Raw genomic sequence first — 24649 nt, 5'->3', positions numbered from 1 at the left:
TTTCCTTAATCAGACTGCGTTAGGCCTTGTATCCCATGGCTCTTTTCACTGGTGAAGAATGAACAGGGACACCAGAATCTATGAATTTATTACAAAATAAACAACGAGGAAAACAAAAGTCTGGAGCCTTCTGCAGACTTAGATCAGTGTTTGGCATGGTCTACTACCGTAGTTAGCCTGGACTGCTTGACTGATAGATAATGTCCTACACTTTTCTGATGCTGCTTTTTTTCTTTTCCAGGGTCCTATAAGTTTGTATGCAAGCCAGGATGGTGAGTGGATCTCTGCTTTCTGGCAGTTCACCTTTTGAACCTTGGAACTGAAGAGACTGCAATGTCAGGCCGCTCCAGTATCAGAGCAGCAGGTGCACAGCCAAGCGCAGGCAAAGAACACCATGTGTGCCTTGTGCTGGGGCCAGCAGCACATGATCACTCTGGCTGAAAATGGCAGTGACATTTTAACCTTTTCTCAGGAGAGGTGAGGCACATAGGAAAAAGGACAAGAACCAGAGGAAATATAAAAGACAAAAAGAATAGGAAGAGCAAAGGAGACCAATGTCAAGGACAGTACTGATTAGAAATGGTGGTGTGGAGAGCAAGCAGCAAGTCCTTTGACAGCTGAGAAGAGAGCAAGTGATAAAAGACTTAGAGTGGTTCTGCCATGTGGAGAGAGGGGTCAAAGAAGCTCCTCAACAGTGTAGCAATGGTGGCATTAACTCATTCATTCATTCATTCATCATTTGTTCATTCACTCATCCATCAACAAGTACTGACTGGGTTCTCTCTGTGAAAGAAGCCTAAACTTGATTCACTTACAAACCCCCACTTTTTTTTTTTTACAATGGGCCAAGGAGATTAGATTCCCTGATTTGCTCCAACAGGTAGAGTATTGATAATTTTTATCTGGCCTTATATACTCAGGAGCATGAAACCTGGCAGAGAAACATAGATGGATAATACTACTTTTATGAGAAGGGAATGTCAGTGAAGATAAATGCTTACTGAGGACCAGATCCCTACCTCCAACCTCCCCGATCTGAGTATAACATAAAGCTGTCCCCACCTCCAGATAGTAATAAACATGCAATCTCAGAATTGACTAAGAAAAATCTTTCTTTGACTGCTATCACTGGGTGGATTTGGGGCACAAGATAGAAATCAATTATAGAAAGAAATAAAAGTACAATTTTTGCATATATCTAGTTTTGTAACTTAAGTTCTATTCTTAAGTTTTTTTGAAAGAACTATTGAAAAAAATTCATTCCCAAAAATCCAAAAATTTTTAGTTAAAATTTTAGGGCAAGATATAATACCCATATTTAACAACAACAAAATGGTATTGTGTTTCCATAAATAAAATTTAGTGCATTGTTACTTTTGAAAAAAAAACACGTATTTTAGATGCAAAGTTTTATATTTAAGTCTGACAATTAAAAAAGACCTTTTCAAAAGCTATATTACAATCCCATTGTTTTTAATTAAGTTTTACAATGTTCAGATGGCAATGTGAAAGATGAGTAGATTCATTTTCTCCTGACAGGGAATTATTATTGCCTTTCATTTAATCTTAGTTCTGTAAATGCTGCAGGGATTGTACTGTTTTTAAATTACCTTATGATTCATCTACCTTGAAAAATGAATGTACCCTACTCACAATAAGGCAGAATGATATGTAGTAGGCTGTAGATGACTTTAAATGTGATTTTCTAGAGATATTTTACGAAACTATTTCTCTTGGATGAACTGTTTTAAATTATGCTTCTTGATTCACTTCAGGGGCAGGGTTGGGAGACTGGACTCAGCTGGTAGTATGGTATTCTTCATTCATTAGACAAGTACAGAGTTAAATAGATAAGGGTTCAAGACCAGAGGCTCTGCTATAAGAAAAGAGAAAATCAGGTCTAGAAGTCCACAGAGAAAGGAAGGGCCAACTGGTGTGCTCCAACGACAGGACTGTGGTCACTGATTCCAGGGAAGATGTTTGCTCTCCACAACCTGTGGGTAGAAGGTAGGGATCTAGAACAGGATCTAGACTATAGTAGAAATAGATCAGACATCTGATTATTTGAGGCCAAAACAGAGAGGCTAAACTTACCAATTAGTCTCATACATATTAAGAATATGTACACTACAGAGTCCAAAAAGTTATTCAAAGCTCAGTTCAATGGCTTGTATACTTAACTCTATTTAGAAGTGTGTGCAAATGGACAAAGGCCAAGAACTGGAGATATTAAGGCACCTGTTAGGTCATAGGGGCAGCTATGATCAACCTAATTTGGCACAGTGGGCCCATTTTCCCCCTGGCAAGGGTTTGGATAATATGAGTTGTATTTATTCAGGTTGTAAACTAGGGAACAAACTTAGAAAGGCAAAGTTCTTTTCCTACACAGGCCACTGGAAGATGTGAATTTGGAACTAACTGTAAAATGTGTCTTTGGAAAGATGGTTTTCTCCATGTAGTATTTGAAAATTTGTTTTATGAGTAGAGTGCTTAAAATAATAAGAGGCAATGTTACAAGTCTGAAGACCAGTCAACTTCAAAGTACTTAAAAGTTCTGAGAAAGGATAATCTTAGAAAGGTAAGCAAACTATTAGTAGTGATAGCAATTGCATTTGTACCCAAAGAGAAGGAAGCATTCACTTACAAAGGACAGTAAAAGGTGGATTTTTGAAGGACATCAACACACTGGAAGAAATCTATAATCACAGACATTTCCGAGTTCGTCCTAAATGAAATAATCCTGCTCTAACCCTTGACCCCCAGTCTTGAATACTCACACACATATAAAACTTTACTTTCCTAATCTATAAAGTAGGAGTAATAGTACTGGCCTCCTAGGTGTGAGAACAAATGACATGATGATGCAAAGCACTCAGTGTAGTGGCCATCTAGCAGGTAGCAAAGGTGACTAGGAGGTTGTGGTCATTGATGCAAATTAATACTATACTTTTTATTCTATAGACACCCCAAATACATAGCAACAGATGCTGAGGAAGTGGTCTGCAGCCCACAATTTTACTTGGATTTATAAGCAAATCAAATTAAGCAGATTTGTACACTTAAATCATTGAAGGCCAATATTGTCACTCTGAGCACTCTTGGTTTTTCTTTTCATCTTTTTTGTTCAAATGATAAATACAGTATAGGCACTTACAATAACATCATTTATGTGTTCCTGAAAATCTTTAGATTTTGTAAAAATTGCACATTAAAAATAGCAGGATCTATGGAAAAAAACTAGTATTAAGGACAGAGTATTAAAAATCAGTACAACTTTGATGTCATCTCCCTAATAAAACCAATTAGAATTCTAATAAGACATTATACTAGCATGGTTACATTTCCATGGACATTTGCCACAGAATCTCAGTCATCCCAACCTGTGGCCTATTACTCTGGAGTCATGATTCCTTTGTCTTTCAAAATAAAGAGCCTTAAAGACAGGCACACCCATAATAATCAGTTTAACCAAAATTTAAAATACAATCCAAGAGCAGCCTTCTTCATCCTTAATTTCTATTTTTAATGTGGGGTAAATATTTTACGCTTCTTCATCTCTACCTGAAACTCCCTGGAGAGCTTAACATAGTAGAAAATGTAGTGGTTTTGAAGATAAGTCACATTTTGCACAAAGAAAAGGCATTTCTGCAGGATTTTTAGCTTTTACCTTAAAGTCTTAATATACTGTGAAGCTTTTTCTCTAATTGTGAGAAAACTTAGCTCTAATGACTTTAAAACATTGACATGTTGGGCAAAATTGTGTATGAACCCACACAACTTCCACAATACACTGATCTCATTCTCTAATTTACAAGGCGCATATGTTAAATTAATTAAACAAGGAGTCTTTTAGTCTGGGGTGGTTCTAATACCTGAGCAGCTGAGGTAAGCAAACCAAAACCTAAGCATGTAAATGCTTTAAGAAATCGAGCTCTAAGGACAACCAATCACAAACAGTTACCTAGGCTTTCCAAATAAGGCAGCCACTTAAGCTATGGCCAATCAAATAATTTCTTTGTTTTCTTCCACCTCCTCTCTAAAAAACTCTTTCCACTATCCTCTGTTGGTGGAGCACTCCTATTTCCAATGGTTTGATGCTACCCAATTCAAATTGACTGTTGCTCAAATGAACTCTTAAAATATTTACTATGCTTTAGTTTTTCTTTCAACACATGCTCAAATCAGCATTAAAAACACACATTGTAGAAGAACAGACTGTATGTTTGCATCATCATTATTATAACAACTAATGACGATACTCACCACTAAGACTTTTTCTCTGTGGAAAACTACAAAATAAACTGAGGAACAAAATAGTACCAGAGACATGGAGAAATGGAACAGACTGACAGATCTCAGAGGGAAGGAATGTGGGGAGGATGGAAAGAGATCAACCAAAAAATATATATGCATATATGCATAGCCCATGGACAGAGACAATAATGTGGTAAATGCCTAAAAGAGGTGGGGGCAGGGTGGATGGGAGCAAAGGATTGGGGAGGATGGGGGGCATCTGTAATAGAATCAACAATAAAAATATCAATGATGAGGAAAGTTGAATAAATATCCATTGACAGTGACCTGCAGGAATGTAAACAATTCTGTCAAAACTATTTTATAGGATGCACTGTATCTCTCACTCTTGAAACAATTATTTATCGGGAAGGCTTTGGGGGAAAAGTCAACCCAACTGAGTGGGCAGAGGTGTGACTGGACCAATGCTCCCCATGGGGCTTCCCTTGCATAGTAACCTCTGATTTTAGGGTAAAGACTGTGTTCCTTTCCATGACTCACAGAAACCAGGCACTTTGCTCCAAGAAAATAGGGTGATGACACACTTTAAACTTTGGCCCCCTATCAGAGACGATTACAGCAGAACTTTGACTCCCCTTGGATTATTTCCACTCTCTACCACTTACTCAACAGCTTGAGCCACACTTAGATCTGCATTCACAATCAAGCGAATCTGAGTCCCCTTTAGGTATAAGTGAATAGGAAGGTGCAGAGGAAGGGAATTTTCAGTTCTCTGGTAATTAGTGCAAATACACAAACTCATACACACGTGTACACACATATGTGTGTGGCATGTTTCCTTCTCAAGTGTAAACCCAACATATCATATGGACATATCTGCCTTTCAGCCTCCGTAGATCTCTCACTATCACTGAAACCCAGAGCTGGACTCAGAAACAGGAGAGCTGTGCAGTTTTCCAGGTCACGAAACTTTGATGAGTGTCAAAACCAGGGCTGATAGTTAACAGATATGCACAGTATAGTTGTTCCAGTTGCTAAAATGTTGAAATATTTCCATATGGTTTTCCTGAGACCACAAGTCTCTAGACCACCATCTTAGTCTCTCTAGTGTCTCCCCTGGGTCTTCCAGAAGTCCCCTACCTCACCTCATACCACTGCTCTGGGCTTCTTCACCAACCGGAAACAAATGGTTTAATGCCTGGCCGGCAGGGCATCCAGGCCATGCTCTGAACTAAGGCTGCCACCATTCTAATTGGTCTGCGGCATCTGTGTAGTACTGATTATTAAATATTTTTACAACACCCCTAGCTGAAACATCACTAGAAATGTCACATAATGAAGACAATTATATTTGCTGCAACTTTCATTAAGTTGACCTTTCTTTACAACAAGAGTGTAGGCAGAGGCTATTGACTGAAAAGAGCAATCATCGTACGGTCACAATCCTGGCGTGATTCGTTGGCTGATTTATAGATGATGTCCTCCAGGAAGGGTAGAAATCCATTTCTACAGCCCTCCTAATCATTCTTTGAACTGCCAAATATCATTTAATAAATTCTCACATATAATGCATCCAATGATATCACAGCATAGGAGGTGTGAGAAAGGTCCATGACCGTGGAATCTACTGGTCTTCGTACCTGCCACAGCTTCCAGCAGCTGGCTTCAGTGGGAGTTTTCTCTGCAAACATGTTGATGTCCCAGAGATAATGAACACAGGTAAGACATTTCAGCCAGGCAGTCTGCAACTCACTCTCAGGCAAAACAAAGAGCTCTCTTAGGGAGGATTTCTGGAGAGCAATATCACTGGGGGACCTGAATGCAAATTAGGTAAAAATCTAAGTGGTTTTTAACTGATAACATCGGATGCTTATTTAAGGATTTCATGGAGATAGTCTCCAGGTTCATAAGCAGCACCAAAGATACTGAAAGTTATTTCTGAAAGCCTTAATCAAGTTTGGCAATGTTTCCTCTGATGCTACTGCTAAAATTAGTCACCATCAGTAACAGTAATGACTAATAAATACTGAGCACTTAGTGCGTACCAGGCCCCATCACATTTGATCCCAGCTTTACAGCCCTTCAAGGTAGGTACCTTCATCATCCCCATTTCACAAATAAGGAAGTTGAGGCGACAGAACTTAACTGAAGTAAGTGCACTTAACCCCAAAGCTCATGGGCTCAACACTCTATTAGATCAGTGGGGCAGAGCCAATGCCCTTGTGACAATTCTGCTAGCATTTACCAGCAGTAATTTTCCCCACTACTTTTTATAATCAAAATACACTTGTAATTTAAAGCATCCCAATACCGTTCTCATTCTGAAATAACTTGTGTGATTTGTGAACCAATCTATATTGTGATTCTTGGCTTGAACCAGCAAATTACTCCCATAAACAGGAGACTAAATCAATCTTTATAAAACTTTATCACTATTACTAAATTCTATACTCAACAGGACATTGTCATACAAGTTCTGTGCCTCAAAACAAACAAACAAGCAAACAAACAAAAATAAAACTAAAACTTGCCTTTTTACTTGGGAAATTGAAGCCACTGACCAGGGTAAAGGTGACCTGAGAATCACGCTAAACCAAGCATCTTTTAGCAAGTATCACAATGTGTGACAGCCAGCCATGAGATTTGGAGCTTTTAACAAAAATTACCTGAAATTTGAGTGGTTCTGAACAAAAGACATTAAAAGAGACTCCATCATTATCTGGTAAATGGTTGACTTTTTAGTAGCTAATGAGTTATAATGAGTCACTTAACTTATGCTTCTCAGAGCCTTAGGGTTCACTTAATTGTTTTACATAAATATTTCTTATTTCAAGACCAACCCCCACTATCTCCTGGAGTCTCGCCTCTCTAAATCCACCATTTTGCCTTAACTTGGCCTTTTACTGTCTCATTCCCATCATGCCCCCTCAGGAGCCTCTGCCCTTTCATTCCCCAAGTTGCCCGCCGCCCCCATCTCATCCTACCCTCTACAACTTCTCACTGTAGCCCTCTGTTGACTGCAGAGCCTCCATGGCCTCCAGGGGTTCCTGTCACCAGTCCACCTGCACCCACTCCCAGGCTGGCACACACTGCTTTCCCCGGTGCTGCCAGACACCAGGGTCCCATTGCCCTCACATCTGGTAGGGCCTTCCTGCTGTTGTCTTCATCTTCTGGGCCCTGTTACAGCAGCTCCAGACCCACATATCTCTGTCTTGACCTCACACTTCTAGAGTCTTTTTCCCTCAGCTACCCTTTCCCATTGGAGTCATGAAACTCTCTACCTTTGGCACTTCAAAAAAATATGTTTTTTTAAATGAATACATTTAAGTTTTTAAAAGTGGGACACTATTAACAAATATTAAGCAGATCATAGTTTAGGTAGTCAAAGAATGTGGAAAAACAATTGGGAGGATCCTTGTATGATTATTACTGAGATACTGAGACTATTTCATTAGCATTTATAACAACATAATGAGGTAAACAGTTTTTATCTGTAGTTTTTAAAGAAGGAATTGGAGACTCAGAGAGGTCATTCAGATCATAGTTTGTAAATGGCAGAACTAAGGATTGTACCCAAAGCTGTCTGATGCCAAACTCCACTTGCTAGGTACCACTGTACATCAGCACTTCTATAAACCACTTAGATACAGTACCCTGGAGTTTAAGAAATGTGAAGTGGGATTCTTAAACTTCCAAGTTCAAATTATGATCCCCCAAACCACTTGGTGCTCTGGAATGCACTGAAGAATTCACTGATCACATTTTCAACAGCAAAATTGGGTGTGTATATTAAAGATAAATGTCAAGTCTTGTCCTGCTCAAATCCATCCTCCATTCAGCAGTCAGAGTGGTACCCTTCTCAACATGCAAATGAGATCTAATCAGAGCTGCCACTCCTCACTACGGCAAACCCCTGCTTCAAAGTAGGCAGCTCATTTCAAAAATCTCATTTCTTTAAGAAAAAAAATCTCAGCTCACTCACAATCTCATTGTCCCTTTAGTATCACTTCCTCATGTGCCCTCTTCCCCTTTTCAAATTCTCATCATTCTTTAAGTTCCAGTTTATGTTCCCTCTTCTCAAATCCAGCTTGACCCCAGGTATAGTGTAAATTCTGCACTATAAATTCCTAAGGGCAACGTTGTATTTCTCATTGTATTCATCTCCACCTCCCCTCCCCAATTCCCAACACTTAGTAAGCTTTCAACATTGTGATACCTATGTATGGTGCCAGGTGGGTACTTGAATTATTAGGGGATCACTGTGTAAATTATATAATTGTCTAACCTCTATACTGTGCACCTGAAACTAATATAAAATAATACTGAATGTTGAAAAAAGTGTTTCTTGAGCACATAAATGAAAAAATGAATGACTAATGAATGGAGAAGGGACTGCAAGTAGAAGAAAAGGTAAACGTGGCACATTTCTTGGTTTTCTTGGGAACAGTTACATAGTCACAATGTGTGTGCACTTAATAATTTTCAACCTATAGAACTGACCTACAAAAAATGAGAAGACTTAAACATGATTACATGACAGACTGTAAATGTTATTTATCTTAATGCTGTAACAGTGCAGGTCTGGTTGACATAAGGTGGGAGTGGAAGTGGGGAGGAGATGTAAGGGACACTGATACCCTCATGTGGGAGACAGTAGAGCTTTCTGGGTCTGGATTCAGATTTTCTGGTCCCTCTGCCACCTTACTGACCTTGAGACCTTAGGCAAGCCTCCCCCCCCCCCACACACACACACACGTCATCTGTAAATTGGAAAAGATAGGACTGCTATAAAGATTAAATAACATCATTCATGTAAATGTTTAGAACAGTGTCTGGCACACAGAAAATGCCCAATAAAATCTAAGTCATTGTTATCTTACATATTGAAGCATGAAGAGATATTGTCTAAAGTTGATGGAATCAGAAAACAAGGTTTACATATCTATAATAATAAAAGTGTAATATGATAATTAGACTGGACAGCCGAACAACCTTCCGGATGTCCTTCTGCATGACCTTCCAGACAAAGCCGGGTTAGAGGGCCGGGGTTGCGAGGGCTGAGCCCCTTGCACGAATTTCATGCATCGGGCCTCTAGTATTGTAAAAAGATATAAAGGTAACAGAGAAACTAAAATGAAACTCATTTAAAAAACTTTTGGAGTAGGAGGGAAAATTGAAGAAAGTAGAAATGAACTAAATTTTCATATTTCAAACCAGAGAGTCAACAGACCCTATGTTAAGATACAGTGGTCCAAAATATTATTTAGAATTAGGGAAATAACTGTCAGAAAACAAAACAAAAAAGCTTACAGTGGTTGCTTCTGGGAAATAGGAAGGAGTAGGGAGAGGTTTTCTTGCTTTTCATTCTAATTTTCTACTATTTCATTTTTTACTGTGTGCATATATTATGGTGATTTTTAAAAGATGGATACATTCACATTTACATGCACGCAAGGTGTTTCAAACAGGGGCAAAAGTTATTTTATTCCCTGGCAGCCCCTAATATAGCACTTTGCCAAAATATATACACAACCAACTTCTATTGAATGAATAATGTTGCCACGCTCACCTGTATTTAAATAAGGTTTGGTGGTGATATGATATTGTTACCTCAGAGATCAATAAGATTGCCTTATTATTAACATAATAGCTGAGCTGAATATTATTTAATTGATGCCAAATATGCCAAAGCTGTGTGTCATTATGTTTGCCCTTAGATTGGCAAATGGTCACTTCTTCTCTCTCTAAAAGTAACATTCAGAGTTCTCTGAGCACTCAAGGAAAATGAATGCACATTGAGAATAATATCTTTCTCACTACAGAAAAGATGACAGTGGGAAAAGTCTCAGATTTATTTTGTTACATTTGTAGGCATCAGTCTGGTACAAATTGCACAGAAATATTCAATCAAATAATAAACAAGTCATATTTCAGCTGTGGTTGAAGGGTTTAAGGTTATTTTTCATAAGATATAATTATAAAACAAAATATTAAAAATCAATTAATTATGAAAAATACATATATAAACCCTCTTTCTTTGAAGGGGATACAATGCTTTGAAAGGGAATTCTGCTTTTTAGTCAACTGTTTTACATCTGATACTCTGGATTTGGGTCTCTTAAAGGTGCAAGTTCAGTAGTTATTTCCTTAGCATATGGGAAAGATTTGACAGGTTGAACAAGAAAACAATATGATTTTTTTCAAAGTGACTTCCTTAGATGTCGATTAAGCTATATTTTCTTATTAGAGGTTCAACTTATAGAAATACTAGTGGCCTGGTGCACGAATTTGTACACATTGAAAGGAAATTAGTTAGAAGAAATATTTTAATATTGCTATTCGCCCTTTCTCTAAAATAGAAGTGTCAACCAAATTCACGATCTTTAATAACAGATCGAAACACATGGGTGTGATTGGCACCAGTGACAGCTTTATATGTATCGTACATGTGTGAGTCAACTTAGCCTTTTATAGATTTAGAATAAACTTGCTTAATTAGACCTCCTTTCTGATTTAACTAAACTTTTTCCAGCCCAGTGAAGCACCCCAACTTCTCTTTCAGGTAATTGTCAGCAACACAGCAGTAAATATCAACATGAAGCAGATTATTATTGTAGATCATGCAAGGGGAACAAAGGGTAAAATATTTAATTGCATCAGTGTTTGACTATATTCTGCTCAGTGAGAAAACCTTAAGTCATTTTCAAGGTCCACCATTTCTTACTTCTTTTCAGTTGGGTCAAGTTTCTAAACTTTCTAAATCTCCATTTTCTGGCTAATGAAAAGAAAATAGAATTCTACCCAGTCTCCTATCTACCTACTCCAGGACTTCTGTAAGGATCAAATGAGATCAGGCACAAGAAAACGTTTCATAGACATTTGGTTACAGTGTAAAATGTTTGTACCTGGCTATAAAGCAAGTCGTGTTCCTAGGCTGGAAAAACTGCAAGGAGGCTAGTCGCTAGGAAGAGGAAGCTGGGTGTTGCTATGTGATGTCATTACCCGGCGCCCACAGCAACCATTTCTGGGCTGGGCTGGGCTGTGGGCTGCATTTTGCACCATGGGGTCTTGGCAGTATTGGCTGTGATTTGGTGGGGTGTTGCTCTGGGGTGGTGGCAGGGGAAGCCGAGTGTTGCTTTGTGGGCGCCAGGTCCACAGTTTCTCTGTAAATGGTCAGTGTGCATCACAGCAGCTCCTGAGTTAAGCGTCTGCCCTCTGGTGGTCAGTGTGTGTCATAGCTACCGGTTGGACAGACACTTAGCATATTAGCCTTTTATATATATATAGATGTATGCATTCAGTGGGAATCTTATTGGTAAATATATGCAAATCTAAGGTAATTTGAAAGAGATTTGAGAATTGAGCAGAGAGATATAAACATTAAGAACAAATCCTGGATTAAAGTTAATATTTTATTTTAGTTTTTTAATTTTGTGCTATCTCTTTCTGGAATTCTTTCTAGGGTTTTTAGCCAATAATTAATGTATACAACAGGCATGATGAAGGTTTGGTCCCTTGAACAGATATGAGACCTCCTCAATTCCCCTTATGTCTCCTAAAGGAGTGACATTCTTATCTAAATAATAGTAAAGGTGTCTGAATATTCTTACAGATACAGAAAAATCACTCAAGATCTGCATCTTGTAGAAAATTTCTATTTAAAAAATCTGATTAACTTTAAAGCACCCAACCAGGACAGGTTTGGGGGGAGGGACAATTCCTCCATTTCTAATGTCCCCACTGATATAATAAAGGCTGTACTTCCAAAGCATTCAAAGCTTCCAGATTAGATTTAATAACAGAATCTTATGACGTCTGACCCCTCAATTTCACATATCAGAAACCCAAGTCTACCTAGAAAACGGATTATCTCAGGTCTGTGTTGTGTGTTACATGAACGTATCTAATTGCCTGTTGGATTGCATGATTTGCCATAGGCTGCATGTTTTCATAGTTAGTACTGACAAATGCCTTCTGCAGTTACACTTGTCACCACTAGATGAAGCTCCTGCTACTTTTGCTCTCCTCTCGAGAGAATTTGTTCTGTTTAGCTACTAGACGACAGGGATGTGGAATTTAAAATCCTTAACCAAGCTTACTCAAAGTTGCTTTGCTCTGAGAATAAGGTGACCAATTTATTTTGCTAATTTCAGTGAAATTTAGAAAGCTGTGTGTTAAAATGCACATGAATGGCCTTAAAATTGTATTCCATGACTTCTCTAGTTGATACCTGTTTTGTTTAAAAAGGTGTAACCATCATCCCTGACTGACTAGTTTTATACCAAGTATTGGCTTCGGGGAGGTGCAAACAAGGAATATCAGGAGAAAGAGAAAGCCTCTATTTCCTTGTAGGTAAGAGTTGGGAATTAATTTAGTCAACATATTTTCTCTTTGGTGATCACTGTCTTCACTGCCTTGCAACTGTCTTTGGTCCATTCTTTTTGGTTGTTGCAAGTGAGGAGATAAATCCCAGGCCCTACTCTATTTTGGCCATAGTGGAAGTTCTTACAGATTTTTAAGCTAAATCTTTAAGTAGTGGGAAACCAAGCAATAGTCTTGTTTGGTTTAATCAGTTGGAAGCATAAAATTTTCCCCTTCTAAATATTTAACAAGCTCTAAATCACTTTGATTTCTTTTTAAATTATTTTTCCTGCTTGAAAATGTGTCATCAGTTATTTCTGTGATCTTTAATTGGAAAGGACAGAAGCAAAATAATTTTTCATTTGGCTATTAAATAAAAAATTTAAATATAGTATAATTTCAGTTGTACTTAATATTCTGTTTTACATTAACAATGTAAAATTTTCATTGTGACATTCTTCTGTTTTCATAAATGTTGTGGAAGGCATATTAAAGATATTAATGTTTGAAAAACCACCTTCTTGCCAGTTACTGACTTAAAATTCTGATATTATGCTGTTTTAATTTTCTGTTGAAACTGAATGAGTTTAAAAGAAGCTACAGAATGCATTTTCTAGGTGAATTCCCTGCCCCCCTCATGGACTCTGAGTCTTTGTACTATCGTAAACTTTATTTTTTAAGTTAAAACTTTTAAAACCATATTATAGACTCTGCCTCTATTTTATTTGAAAATGTACAGAGGCATAGCAATAATTTCGTGAATACTTTCAATAGATTGTTAGAGATCCTTTTGAAAAGAAATGGCAGGCAGAGAAGAAGTAGTTTTTAAAACTGTAAGCTAGCTGGTATTCAGAGTGATAGCATCTAGCAGGAACAAAGGCCAAGTTGTGTCTATGTTAAGAGGAAAAATTCAACAGCAAAAAGCTAAAAGGAGATTCAGTAACCTTTCATTTGTCAGGAGGCTATTAATCATTTTGTTTATACTGAAATCTCACCACCCACAACACTAAAGCCACAGGCAGCATTAAGAAATAAGTTTTAAGGCATCTGAGTGTCTGAAATAATGTCCAACTAGTTTCATTTGCTAATTTGTCAGCCTGTAGCACTTTTAGAAGGAATAAATTTAAAATAGGTCTAGGATGGATATTGGGAGTAGCTGAGATAACAAATGAAAGTAAATTAAAAAACTGATAATAATGGAGAAACTGGAATAAACTCTGTATAGTACCCACAGAATTTAAAAATATATAGCAACATGGGTTATTACATCTGATTGGCCTCAAGGGCAGCACTTCACTACAACATAGCATTGATGATTATTAATAAAAGGTAACTGATGCATGTAAACAATTTTAAAGTTTTTAAACCATTTATAAACTGTTTCCACATATGTATTATCACAGTCATTCTAATATTGACAATAATCCTCTGTAATAATTAAGGGAAGTGTTACTGCTTCTTGGGATGTGTGTTACTTAGGGAATTCACATATCTCTTGATTTTAGGTCTAGTGTATAATAAAATAAAATAAAAACTTGAGCCACTAAGATTTAAATCTGTTGAGAACACCGTAAGGGGATAGAAATATTTGTAATATATTTCAGAAAGATTTCCATTAAAAATTAGTAAAAATCTTTCAACATTTTTACAAATACATCAATTTGAACTCTTTGAAAAATTAATTTTAACTCGTTCATTCTCGCCTGTGTGTTCAGGGCCTACAAGGGCCACAACTCTGAGCAGTGCTGGAGAGAGGTGGGGGCATGGCGTGTGGCCCTAGCCTTCAGGAAATGATCATTTAAGGAAGAATATGAAGCACAAATATGGCAGCATAAGGTAAGGGCCAGTAGGACTGACTGAACAAATCCTAATTAGGGGCTGGGGAGGAAGCATATGTCACTTCCCAGGTGGCTTCCTGGAGGTGACATTTGCCTTGTGATAGGTTTACACACGACACATTGAGAGAGATGTATTGCACATAGAGTGGCAGCCTCAGTAAAGGTGAGGAAATGCTGGCTCACCTGGAAATGGGCGTTTCCCTAATTAGCCTGAAGCATGGAGCAAGTGTAGGGCAATCTGAAAAGAAAAACCTGAAAACCTAAAAACCTAAAAACATTTTCTGTATCTGTAAGAATATTCAGACACCTTTACTATTGCAGAGGGTCTCTTATATGCCGGACTCTTCCCTAGGCTCTGGGCATGAAGTGGTGAGCAAAGCAGACAAATTCCCTGCCAGCAAGGAGCTTATGTCCTATTGGGGAGATAGACAAAACCAATAAAGACTTACACAGTGAAGTATCAGGAATTGATATATGTGAAGATGAAAAGTAAAGCAGGCTAAGGAGACAGCCCCTGGGTGGAGGCTGAGGTGGACTTAGGGAGGAGTGCTGCTGTTTAGACAGAGGCAACAAGGACAGCTTCTCTGAGCAAGAAATGGTTGGGAAGACCAGGATGACATGAGAGAGTGAGGTATGTGAATTCCCTAAGAAACACACATCCCAAAGCTTATTCTATTATCAGGGAAAAAAGAGTTAGAAACCCCTCTGGTGAAAAATAGTTTTAAATAATAAGCTATGAAGTCACCTGGATCCTACTCAACTTTTTCTTCTAGAAGTCCATAGATCAATATGATCACCTTGGTTCCTCACTCTCCGTCATCACTTCTGTCCTCAGGGGCAGGGGAGAATCCTGAAAACTCACAGACACACAGACAGATACACACAACGAGGCTGGGTCCTGTGAAAAGGAATGCTGCAGAACTACCACCACTCTCTCTCTCTCCCTCTCCCTTCCTCTCTCTAAAATCAATAAAAACATCTCTTTAAAAACACACACACTCAAGCTGGGTTCTGAGTGTTTACACGTGGGGATAAGAAATGGGAAAGAAAAAGCAGCCGGAGCAGCAGCCGAAAAGCTAGATGCCTACCCTGACTTGCTGTGGTGTGGCTCTTGCTCTGAAGCCACTTGCTAGTACATCCTGCTTTCCGAACAAAAGCTTCTGTGCTAAGCTCGTTTATATCTATGTGATGGTGAACCAGCTAGTGCTATGAACAGGAAGTAGCCAAAGTTCTGAGACTTATGAAATAGAAAGTGAAAGCAAAAATAAGTCCCCCTCCATTCAAATCGGCAACAACGTGGCTTAAGGTAACCTTTAACATTTCTCTTGAATTTGTCTTTAAATCAGAATTTTTCAGTGAGGCTAACGGCCAGAACTGAAGGCATAACACTGCTGTACTGAGGAAGTCTTGCCAGTGAAGGCCAGGCTCTGTGAAAGGGTCTGAATCTGGCACTACTGTATTGGAAAGTGTGTGCTTAAAGGTGGGACTTGATTTAAGAATCTTCTGCTTAACTCATTCACTCTCTTTTGGAGATTGTTTAGCCTTTCCCAGCCTTTGTGGCAATACTTGCACCTCCAATCCCAGGATGTTTTGTTCACTGTAATGCTACTGAAGCTATAGTGCAATATAATGGAAAAGTCCATGAGATCAAGGATCCAAGAGCTGTATTTTGGTCTTGATTCTGCTTCAAACTTCCTGTGTGATTTTAGGAAAGTCACCTTATCTGGACACTAAGGACTTGTGTTATCTGGCATTTAAAGTCCTCGCCAATTCTAAAGTTAAAGACTATATGAGTAAATACCAAGGCCTTTCTCTCGCTCTTACAGAAAAAAACAAAAGCACCTTTCTTGGAGTGTGTTTGCTACAAATTGGGGCAGCACTACTTCTTAATTTAGGCCAGAGAATGCAAGTTATAATATCCAAAATAATAATTTAATATTTAACATGCTTCCTATATGCTAGTAGCTGTGCTGTGCTAAATTCTTCAATTAATCCTCCCATTGTGAGGATGGTGTAATTATTACATTATTTTATAGGTGAGGAAACTAATGCTCAAAAAATCAGAAATTTGTCCCAGCTCACACAGGTAAGTATGGCAGAGCTAGTATTAGAATCCAGGCATCCTGATTCCCAAACCTAGAACCTAACAAATAAGCAATTTCATTTTTCAAAATATCAGAAATTCAAGCTAATAGACTGGTTTTGGTTTTATGTATCAGAGGTTTCTGGAACATTGAGATTTGGTAGCCATAATTTAATACTTGTCAAAAAAATAATTTAACTATTATTTTATTCTTCTTTGTCTTCGTTCATTTAACAATACCTATTGATCTGCATTAATATTTCAAATTGGAAAAATGAAGTAATTGATCAGATAACTAATTCTAAGGAACTTGTTAATAATGAAAAAGGAAATAAACCATTCATGGGTTTAAGTTGAAGCAGGGAGGAAGCAGGTAGAGGCAGGTGGCAGGGTGGCAGTTGGTATATTAACTATACTGCCCTAATTTTATATGTTTGATAGCTAAACCCTTCTAATAAGAGGAAATCATCTTAGTTCTGTTTACAGAGGCAGTGAATTCAGTTTAATTTATGTTTTCAGAGGTAGCCTAAAATGCAGAGGACAAAAACAATTTTTTAATAATGTCAGAATATTATAAACTCAAATTTTATTTCCATAGCTTTTGATATATTGGAAATAATCCAAGGGTAAACATCTAGCTTGACCAGCATCTTTTATATCAATAGCCATAGAATAAGGCCATTCAGATGTGTATGAAAGAGGCAAAGTTCAATGCCATTAATAGTAATATCTGGTATCCAAAGAATATACTCTTTGAGACTTAGAAAAAGAAAATAGAAACATCTGTGTAGTTCACTTTCAGGTGTCCAAGATACTCTTAGGATGATGCAGCCAAATGTGAGAAGCATTCACCAGGCAATGTATTTACACACCTTCCTTCTGCTCATTGTACTGAAATGCAGAGGCCATTTGTTCCATACCATTTCAAGGCAGAGGCCTTTCATTAGAGTGCTAAAAAATTTGTATTTGTAATAACCAGATAATAGCTCAATTTCTACTTTATTTTGTGGATATTTGGCCTGATTCTGACAGCAAGCAGGTTTTCCCTATTCCCATATATCCTTTTATTTTTTTAAGGTCTTCTTTATGAGCTGAAATCTTTCTTTCATGCTAATAATGTTTTATTTTCTTCTAGATGAAATCAAGGTATTAAAACATTGTTCAGACCCTATGTGACACAACTGAAGGATAGAGTGCTATGAAGAACTATGAGAGTTAGTCTGGAGAGCAACCTAGACAATAGATCTGACATTCCACTCTTCTGCAATGGTTCATTCACACAGAAAACTAATATTCAATGTTTGCGTAGGATTTTACTGTACAGCAATCATCTTACCTAAAATATGCATTTGTTCTCGGTTCTCCATGCCATCTAGTGATCAGTTCAATCAGGACCCTGGGGCTTTCCCAGAGGCCACCAACGGAGAACCATTTCCTTGGCATGAGCTAAGGCTCCCCAACACGGTCATTCCCCTCCACTATGACCTTTTTGTTCATCCAAACCTCACCTCCCTGGACTTCGTTGCATCTGAGAAGATTGAAGTCTTAGTCAGAGATGCCACCCAATTTATCATCTTACACAGCAAAGATCATGAAATCATGAATGCCACCCTTCATTCAGAGGAAGATTTGAGATACAGGAAACCGGGGAGACAGCTGGATGTTTTGAGTTATCCTGCTCACGAGCAAATTGCGCTGCTGGTTCCAGAGAAACTTATGGCTGACCTGAAATACTATGTGGCCATTGACTTTCAGGGCAAGTTAGCTGATGGCTTTGAAGGGTTTTATAAAAGCACGTACAGAACTCTTGGTGGTGAAATAAGGTAAGATGTCGCCCCAGCTGTTTGCAGTCTCTCATGATACTTTCCTTATGTTAGACCTCTTTGCGAAGAGCATGTTTCAGCAATCATTTATGAAAAGCCCAATAAACTGTGGGAAAGGAAGCAGAAGGAGAAGCTCTGCTGTTTCTTAAGGAAATTGCAGTAAAGCTGGGAAGGAAGAATGCAGAGGCATAAACTGCTGGAGGGAGAGTAGCTGGGAGGAGAAGCCGGTGTTTTGCGATAAGACAGACATGTTTATGTTCTGCAGGAAAGGATGCTCAGTGCAGAGAGCTGAAATAGGGGAGGATTCTTAAAGGAGGTGAGCCTTCATCTGAGACCAGAAGGGAATGTGAGATGTGGCCAGAGAGAGAGAAAATGAAAGTATGCAGTTTACCTAGGAACCAGCATGACTCAAATGCAGGAGGCAGGAGCAAATATGTTTGGAGAACTGAGAAATACTGTTTATTTGATCACCTCATGTTTATTGGCTACATGCTTTATGCCTGGCACTGTTCTAGACACTGAATCTATAGTAGTGAGATATGAACGAGGTGATAAATGTTATGAAGGCAATAAACAAGGTGCTGTAATAGAGAGTAAGTCTAGCTGGGAGTTATCTGAGTGGTCAGGGAAGTCCCTGTCAACGAGGTGCATTTAAACTGAGATCTGACTTTTTTTTTAAAAAAAGGACACAATCATGAAGATGTAATAGAGCAAAGTGTCCCCAGAAAAGGGAACAGCAAGTGCAAAGTGGGACAGACTGAGAAAAGAAGGCCAGTGTGGCTTGAAGAGCATGAGCAAGAGAGAGAAGTAGAGTTGAAAGGGATATCACTCAATACCTCTTGTGAGGATTTTAGGCTTTTACTTTAGTGGAATGGGACTCACTGGAAGGTTCTGACCTGATCTATGCTTATAAAGTTCAAGTGTATGTGGAGGATCCATTATAGGGAGGAAAAAGGAGAAGAGCAATCATTTAGGAGGACATTGCAGCAGTTCAGGCAAGAAATGGTGGCTTGGGCCAGGCTAGAGGTGGTGCCTTATGAAGTAAGTGATTGAACTTGGCATTTCTTTTGAAGGATAAAACAGACAGAATTTGCTAGAGGTAAGCGAAAGAGGTAAGGGAAAGAGAGGATAATTTGTTTGTCCAGAGCTGGGTCACCTGGGAGGGAAGAAGAGCCTGGCTCTCCCACCCTTTATCAGTTGTGTTCAGCTGCCAGTTAGAGGAACCCAAATACAGTGGCTCAACACATAGGGGGTTAATTTTCTCGTGAAAAAAAAATAAAAATCCAGAAGTAGGGCAGCTCAGGCTTGCTACAGTGCTTCTCGGTGTTATCCAGGACCCAAACTCCTTCCATCTTTCTGCCCAGCCTCCCTTGGCATATGGCTCCCTTCCTAATATAAGATGATTTGGGCATCTCTGGCCTTCAAGTCCACATTCCAGGCAGGAAAAAGGGGAAGTCGGGGAGAGAAAGGCAGAAAGAAGCACTCCAGCTGAGTCTGACTCCTTTTACAGAGCTTTCCCACCCAGTGACTTCAACTGGGCCAGGAATCATATGCCTACCACGTTGCAAGGGAGTCTAAAGGGACATTGCCTCCCGGAACAAAATCAGGATTCTGATGGAATTGCAGAAGGGGAATATGTTAGTAGGCAACTTTAGCAGCATCTGCCACATACTTGCTTTTCCCTCCCCACCTTAGGTACTCATTGCCCTCTGGGGGCTCATGCACCCACCCCAGAGCCTTAGCAGTCGCCTTAGAACAGCCTTCCCCAGGCCCAGCTCTTTCCCCCGCTCCCCTGGGATGCTTCCCCTCATTGCAGCCTCAATTCTGAGGGGCCTATTCTTAGGTCCAGTGTAGTGCTGGATAGAAAACTCAGCAACTTCTTTCCACTAGGGCGCCATGTGAAGCCTTTTCTTAAATGTGTTCAAGTGACCATGGCCCTACCCAAAGAAGATACTTTTTAAGGATATCATTTTGGGAGACCTGGGAGACTAGAGGGGGGCATTTTTGGGGGTAAGAGCTGGAGGACTTCCAGAATGCCTCCCAGAATTAGCTGCAGGCTATTTCTGACTCTTGTTATGATTATCCTGATAGCGTCTCCTTTACAGTCTGACTTATACAATTTCAAGCATTATCCAGGTGGTGTGATACAGAGATTTGTCTATGCTATAGCTCCTTGCCTCCAGTGGGGGGGAAACTTGAAGGTGGAGTTTCCTTTCCAGAGCTCCTAGGGATCAGGCTGAAGCTGGGACGTGGCCTGGCTTCTTCCTCTTCCCTGTCCTGCTTTTCTCACTCCCTTTTCTTTTGGCAGAATTTTCTTAATAAATCAGGGTCTGCTTCCTGGGAACACATCCTAAGTCATGACCCACAATTAGTCATATGTCTGGTTGAGATCCCAACAGGTTTAGAGATGGTACTGACCTACTAATTTCCTAGTCAATTTTGACCTCAAATTGACTAGACATGCATGCTTCTCTCAGCCACTTACTAGCTAAGGATCCAGGTAAGGTCACGCCAATTCTCTGAGCCTTAAATCCTTGTCTGCTAGGAGAATGGAGGAGATCCTGTAAGTGGAGTGCCCAGCACCAGGCATTATTCACAATTGGCAGCCACTTAACTAAAAGTTACCCTCGTTTATTTGGGGGGAAAAAATAAAGCCTGGATTCTCAAAAATTATAGCTTGAGAAATCAAATATGTCACTTCCAGGATTGTTCTGAAGGCACAAATTCATTTCTGTCTTGGTCTCACTTATGTATTCTGGCTGGGGGTGGTTCTTTTCACAGAACAATCGCAGTGACAGATTTTGAGCCAACCGAGGCACGAATGGCTTTCCCTTGCTTTGATGAACCATTGTTCAAAGCCAACTTTTCAATCAAGATAAGAAGAGAGAGCAGACACATCGCACTATCCAACATGCCAAAGGTATTGCCACTTACAGAAACATTGGGGAATTATTCTCAAGTTGAGCCTTTGTCTTTGCTGTGTTGCTTTTAAAAATATTTTTTTCAAGACTTACAGTATTAATTTGTTTTACTGTACTTATTATTTAATAACCCCAATCCTACTGGTTTTGTTTGGGGCATTGTTACCCCAGAAGCTTTTTAACAAAACAAAACAAAACAAAACAAAGTGATTTACAGTTTCTTTATGTTCATATGGAAACATTGTTCTTTTAAATCAGTGTTACTTGGCCAGAGACAAATTCAGAATCAAGTAGAGCAGTACTTCTCAAACTTTAATGTTCACATGAATCATCTGAGGACCTTGTTAAAATTCAGATTCAGATTCAGTCAGTCTTATGGTGAGGGAGGCCCCAGATTCTGTCTTGTTAACAAGCTCCCAGGTGACGGATGCCAACTGCTGCTGGGCCAGGGACCGCATTTGAATGGCAAGGATGGAGAGACCCCGGCCCCAAATATTCTGACCTAGACTTCTGTGCTGGAACTTACAAATCCATTTTCATTTTTATAAGTCGCAGTGGTAGTTCTTAAAATTATGTATAAAAATTATTTATTGTGGTTATACACTTTTTTAATTTGAAAGAGACCTTTTATTTGGCTTGTATTTGTACTCAAAATGCAGAGACTCTGAAAGACACAGTGGACCTGAGCTAATTCGGTATTTCCTCACTAATGCTGTGCTTGCCATTTGCGTTGCTGAACAAAATGTAAAATGTTTCCCCACCCTGATTTGTAATGTAGGGCAAAGGTAGAGGCTCTCCTGACAGTGCTTCAGCGGAAGGGGCAGCACAGAAAGCAGCCGGCTCAGGGCCCTTCCCGCTGCCCTCTCGGCCCTGAACAGTGGCTGGACTCATGGTGAACGGGAGAAATGAGTTCATAAGCTAGACCCTGAACTTCCCAGATTTCTATTTAAATAGAAAAAAGATATTTGCCCTGAAATACTGGCAGCGCAGATCCAGGGAACATTGCACTTCACACACATCCTATAGCTTTCCCACGACTGTGAAGACAGCAGTTTAATTAGCCCTCTCATTTTCAGGTAGAAATGCTTGCAAAGCATAGTGCAGTCTCTTTCCTGGCAGCTTTTTATTAATATGTTTTATATATGAATACCTATGGAGGCTAAAGTAAAAACAGAGTTCATAAAGCCTTTTCATTAAAGTGTGACACAAACATAAACTGCCATTTTGTTAAATCAGAGTTTAAATTTTCTGTTTTTAGAAACCTCCAGTAACTTCTCATATTTAAGAAAAATAAGTGAACACTTTAAAATATTTCCTACAACCTTCCTACAACCCTTGAATCTTTGCATTGCCTCAGTTCTCTGGATCGTGCCATTTTCAGCAAATATTCGCTTAACATTCTGCTCCTCACTGACATGCCCAACATGTTTAGCCAAGAAAAAAAGGAGACCTAAAGTAATACCACAATCATACTCTCTGGATAATAACAGTGACAGCACTTAATATGGGTTATGGTCCGGTGGGAAGAAGCAACAATACTAAGTTCTCGATTTGTTTAATTAAGAATACAAGATTTAAGGGAAGTGAGGAGGCCAGCCAAGCACTGGTAGAGGCAGCTTATCTTTGGGGCATTTCTTTGTCCTCTTCATTCCTTAAAGGAGCACACACCTGCTGGTGACACTTGCTGTGCAAGTAGAGTCCTGCCAGTGTTGAGAAAACAGCTAACTCCTCATCTAGCAACAAGTGTTTTATGCTTGAAACTTACATCCCCATCCTGGATGAACTTATACTAACACCCATACGCTTCCACTTAAGGCAATGTTAATCTATGAGTCACTCCAAGTTCCTGAACAAAACTCAGCCTCCATGGGGTACATCTTTATCTGAAGGAAAAATCAGAGGGAATGCCCATCTGTCTCCTACACATCATTGCTACCAGCTGTCTGGAGGCACGGTCGCTCATTTCCCCATAGTACCACAGTCTTGCCTCCTCTTTCCCTCACCCCTCCACACACCCGACTAAATGGGTTTGCTGCCGAGTTTGGTCAGAAGACTACAGTCAATGCCTTCTCTCTGGCCCCCTCTTCCATAACCCTCTTTTTTGCTAGGAGTATGTATCCATAGAACTCTACTTGCATCAGACTCATAAAGAGATTATTATTGAGCAAAATGAATTTGCTGGAAAGAAGTAATTACATCCCAGAATATACTGCTAATTTTCTTAGAGTATGTGGTCAGTGTCTTCTGCTTTATAGGAACTTAGGAACTGAATGCTTTGATAGAAATCTGTAGAATTAAATTATGTAGAATTTAATAGCACAAACATTTGTCATCGAAGTAGGCTAGGCAGTTTATGGTAATATTTCAAGCTATTGTCTCTTGCCAAAGCAAACTATAATCTTAACCAAACACATAAAACATGTTCAAGAAGGCCTGGTTCACACGGCCCCAAGCCTGACACCTTGCAAAGGGGGGGTGGAAGGTTATGAGGAGGGGAGCAAGCTAGCCCAAGAGTTGTCACCAATTTGAAGAAAGTGGTATTTTCAGATTACTAAATCTGACCCATTCAGTATTTAGGGGTATTGTACCATATTGGAGATCATTTCTGGGACTAGCTCTTCAGTGCAAATAAAGATAGAACTCAGTAATTATTCAGTGAATTTGAGAGATGCAGCTGATGAGTCTGTAGGCTTAAAACTTTTGCTTCCTCAGTACATAGACAGGAGCTTAAATTACTAATGACCTCCTTGGCCTGACTGCTTTCGTTGTGAAATCAATGAAGCAAAGATAAAAATAAGACTGTGACTAAAGCTGTCACACAGCGAGGTGAAAGAATGAGCAATGCCTTTGGAGTCACACGGTCACATCCACATCTTGGTCTTGCTGTGGAACTTGCCTTGTGATCTTGGGCAATTCAGTTCATATTTTTGAGACTCTGTTTCCTCACTTGTGAAATAACACCTACCACACACACACACACACACACACACACACACACACACGCGCGTGATAACAGGATTAAAAGATAATGCAAATCATTTAGCATAGTTTTGCTTCCCATTTCCTTCTGCAACAGAGATTTACTTATTATATAACAAAGGGGGCCATTCTCTGGTATTTTTCCTTAGAAGTGCAGAACTTGAATTTATGGCAATTTGGAGATTATTGCATTTCAAGTAAGTAGAAGCATCTAAGCTGCTATTATGCTCTCAAGCAATATAAGCAAATACATTTTCAAGCAAATAAGACTGGCATACATTTTGGGATCTCAAAATTAGTGCAATGTATCTTCAGGAAAGTCCAGGGATAAGAAAATAAAGGGAGGAGAGACCACAGAATGCTACACCCTCCTAAAAGGGCATCAGGTCC

At 39.2% G+C, this 24649-nt stretch overlaps 1 protein-coding gene across 1 annotated transcript in view; it reads left to right on the top strand.

Moving 5' to 3' along the window:
• Window positions 1-15707: 15707 nt before the first annotated feature.
• Window positions 15708-24649, top strand: part of ERAP2 (endoplasmic reticulum aminopeptidase 2) — a 38512-nt gene continuing 29570 nt past the window's right edge. Inside the window, exons 1-3 of the mRNA XM_006081197.3 lie at window positions 15708-15759; window positions 17672-18359; window positions 21141-21279. Of these exons, the coding sequence (XP_006081259.1) occupies window positions 17803-18359; window positions 21141-21279 (696 nt within the window). The 5' untranslated portion in view covers window positions 15708-15759; window positions 17672-17802. The remainder of the gene's footprint in view (window positions 15760-17671; window positions 18360-21140; window positions 21280-24649) is intronic.

Source organism: Myotis lucifugus, unplaced genomic scaffold (assembly GCF_000147115.1).
Source record: "Myotis lucifugus unplaced genomic scaffold, Myoluc2.0 scaffold_0, whole genome shotgun sequence".
Classification (NCBI taxonomy): domain Eukaryota; kingdom Metazoa; phylum Chordata; class Mammalia; order Chiroptera; family Vespertilionidae; genus Myotis; species Myotis lucifugus.
Note: the sequence above shows the minus strand (reverse complement) of the source record. Positions and strands in the feature narration are given on the sequence as shown.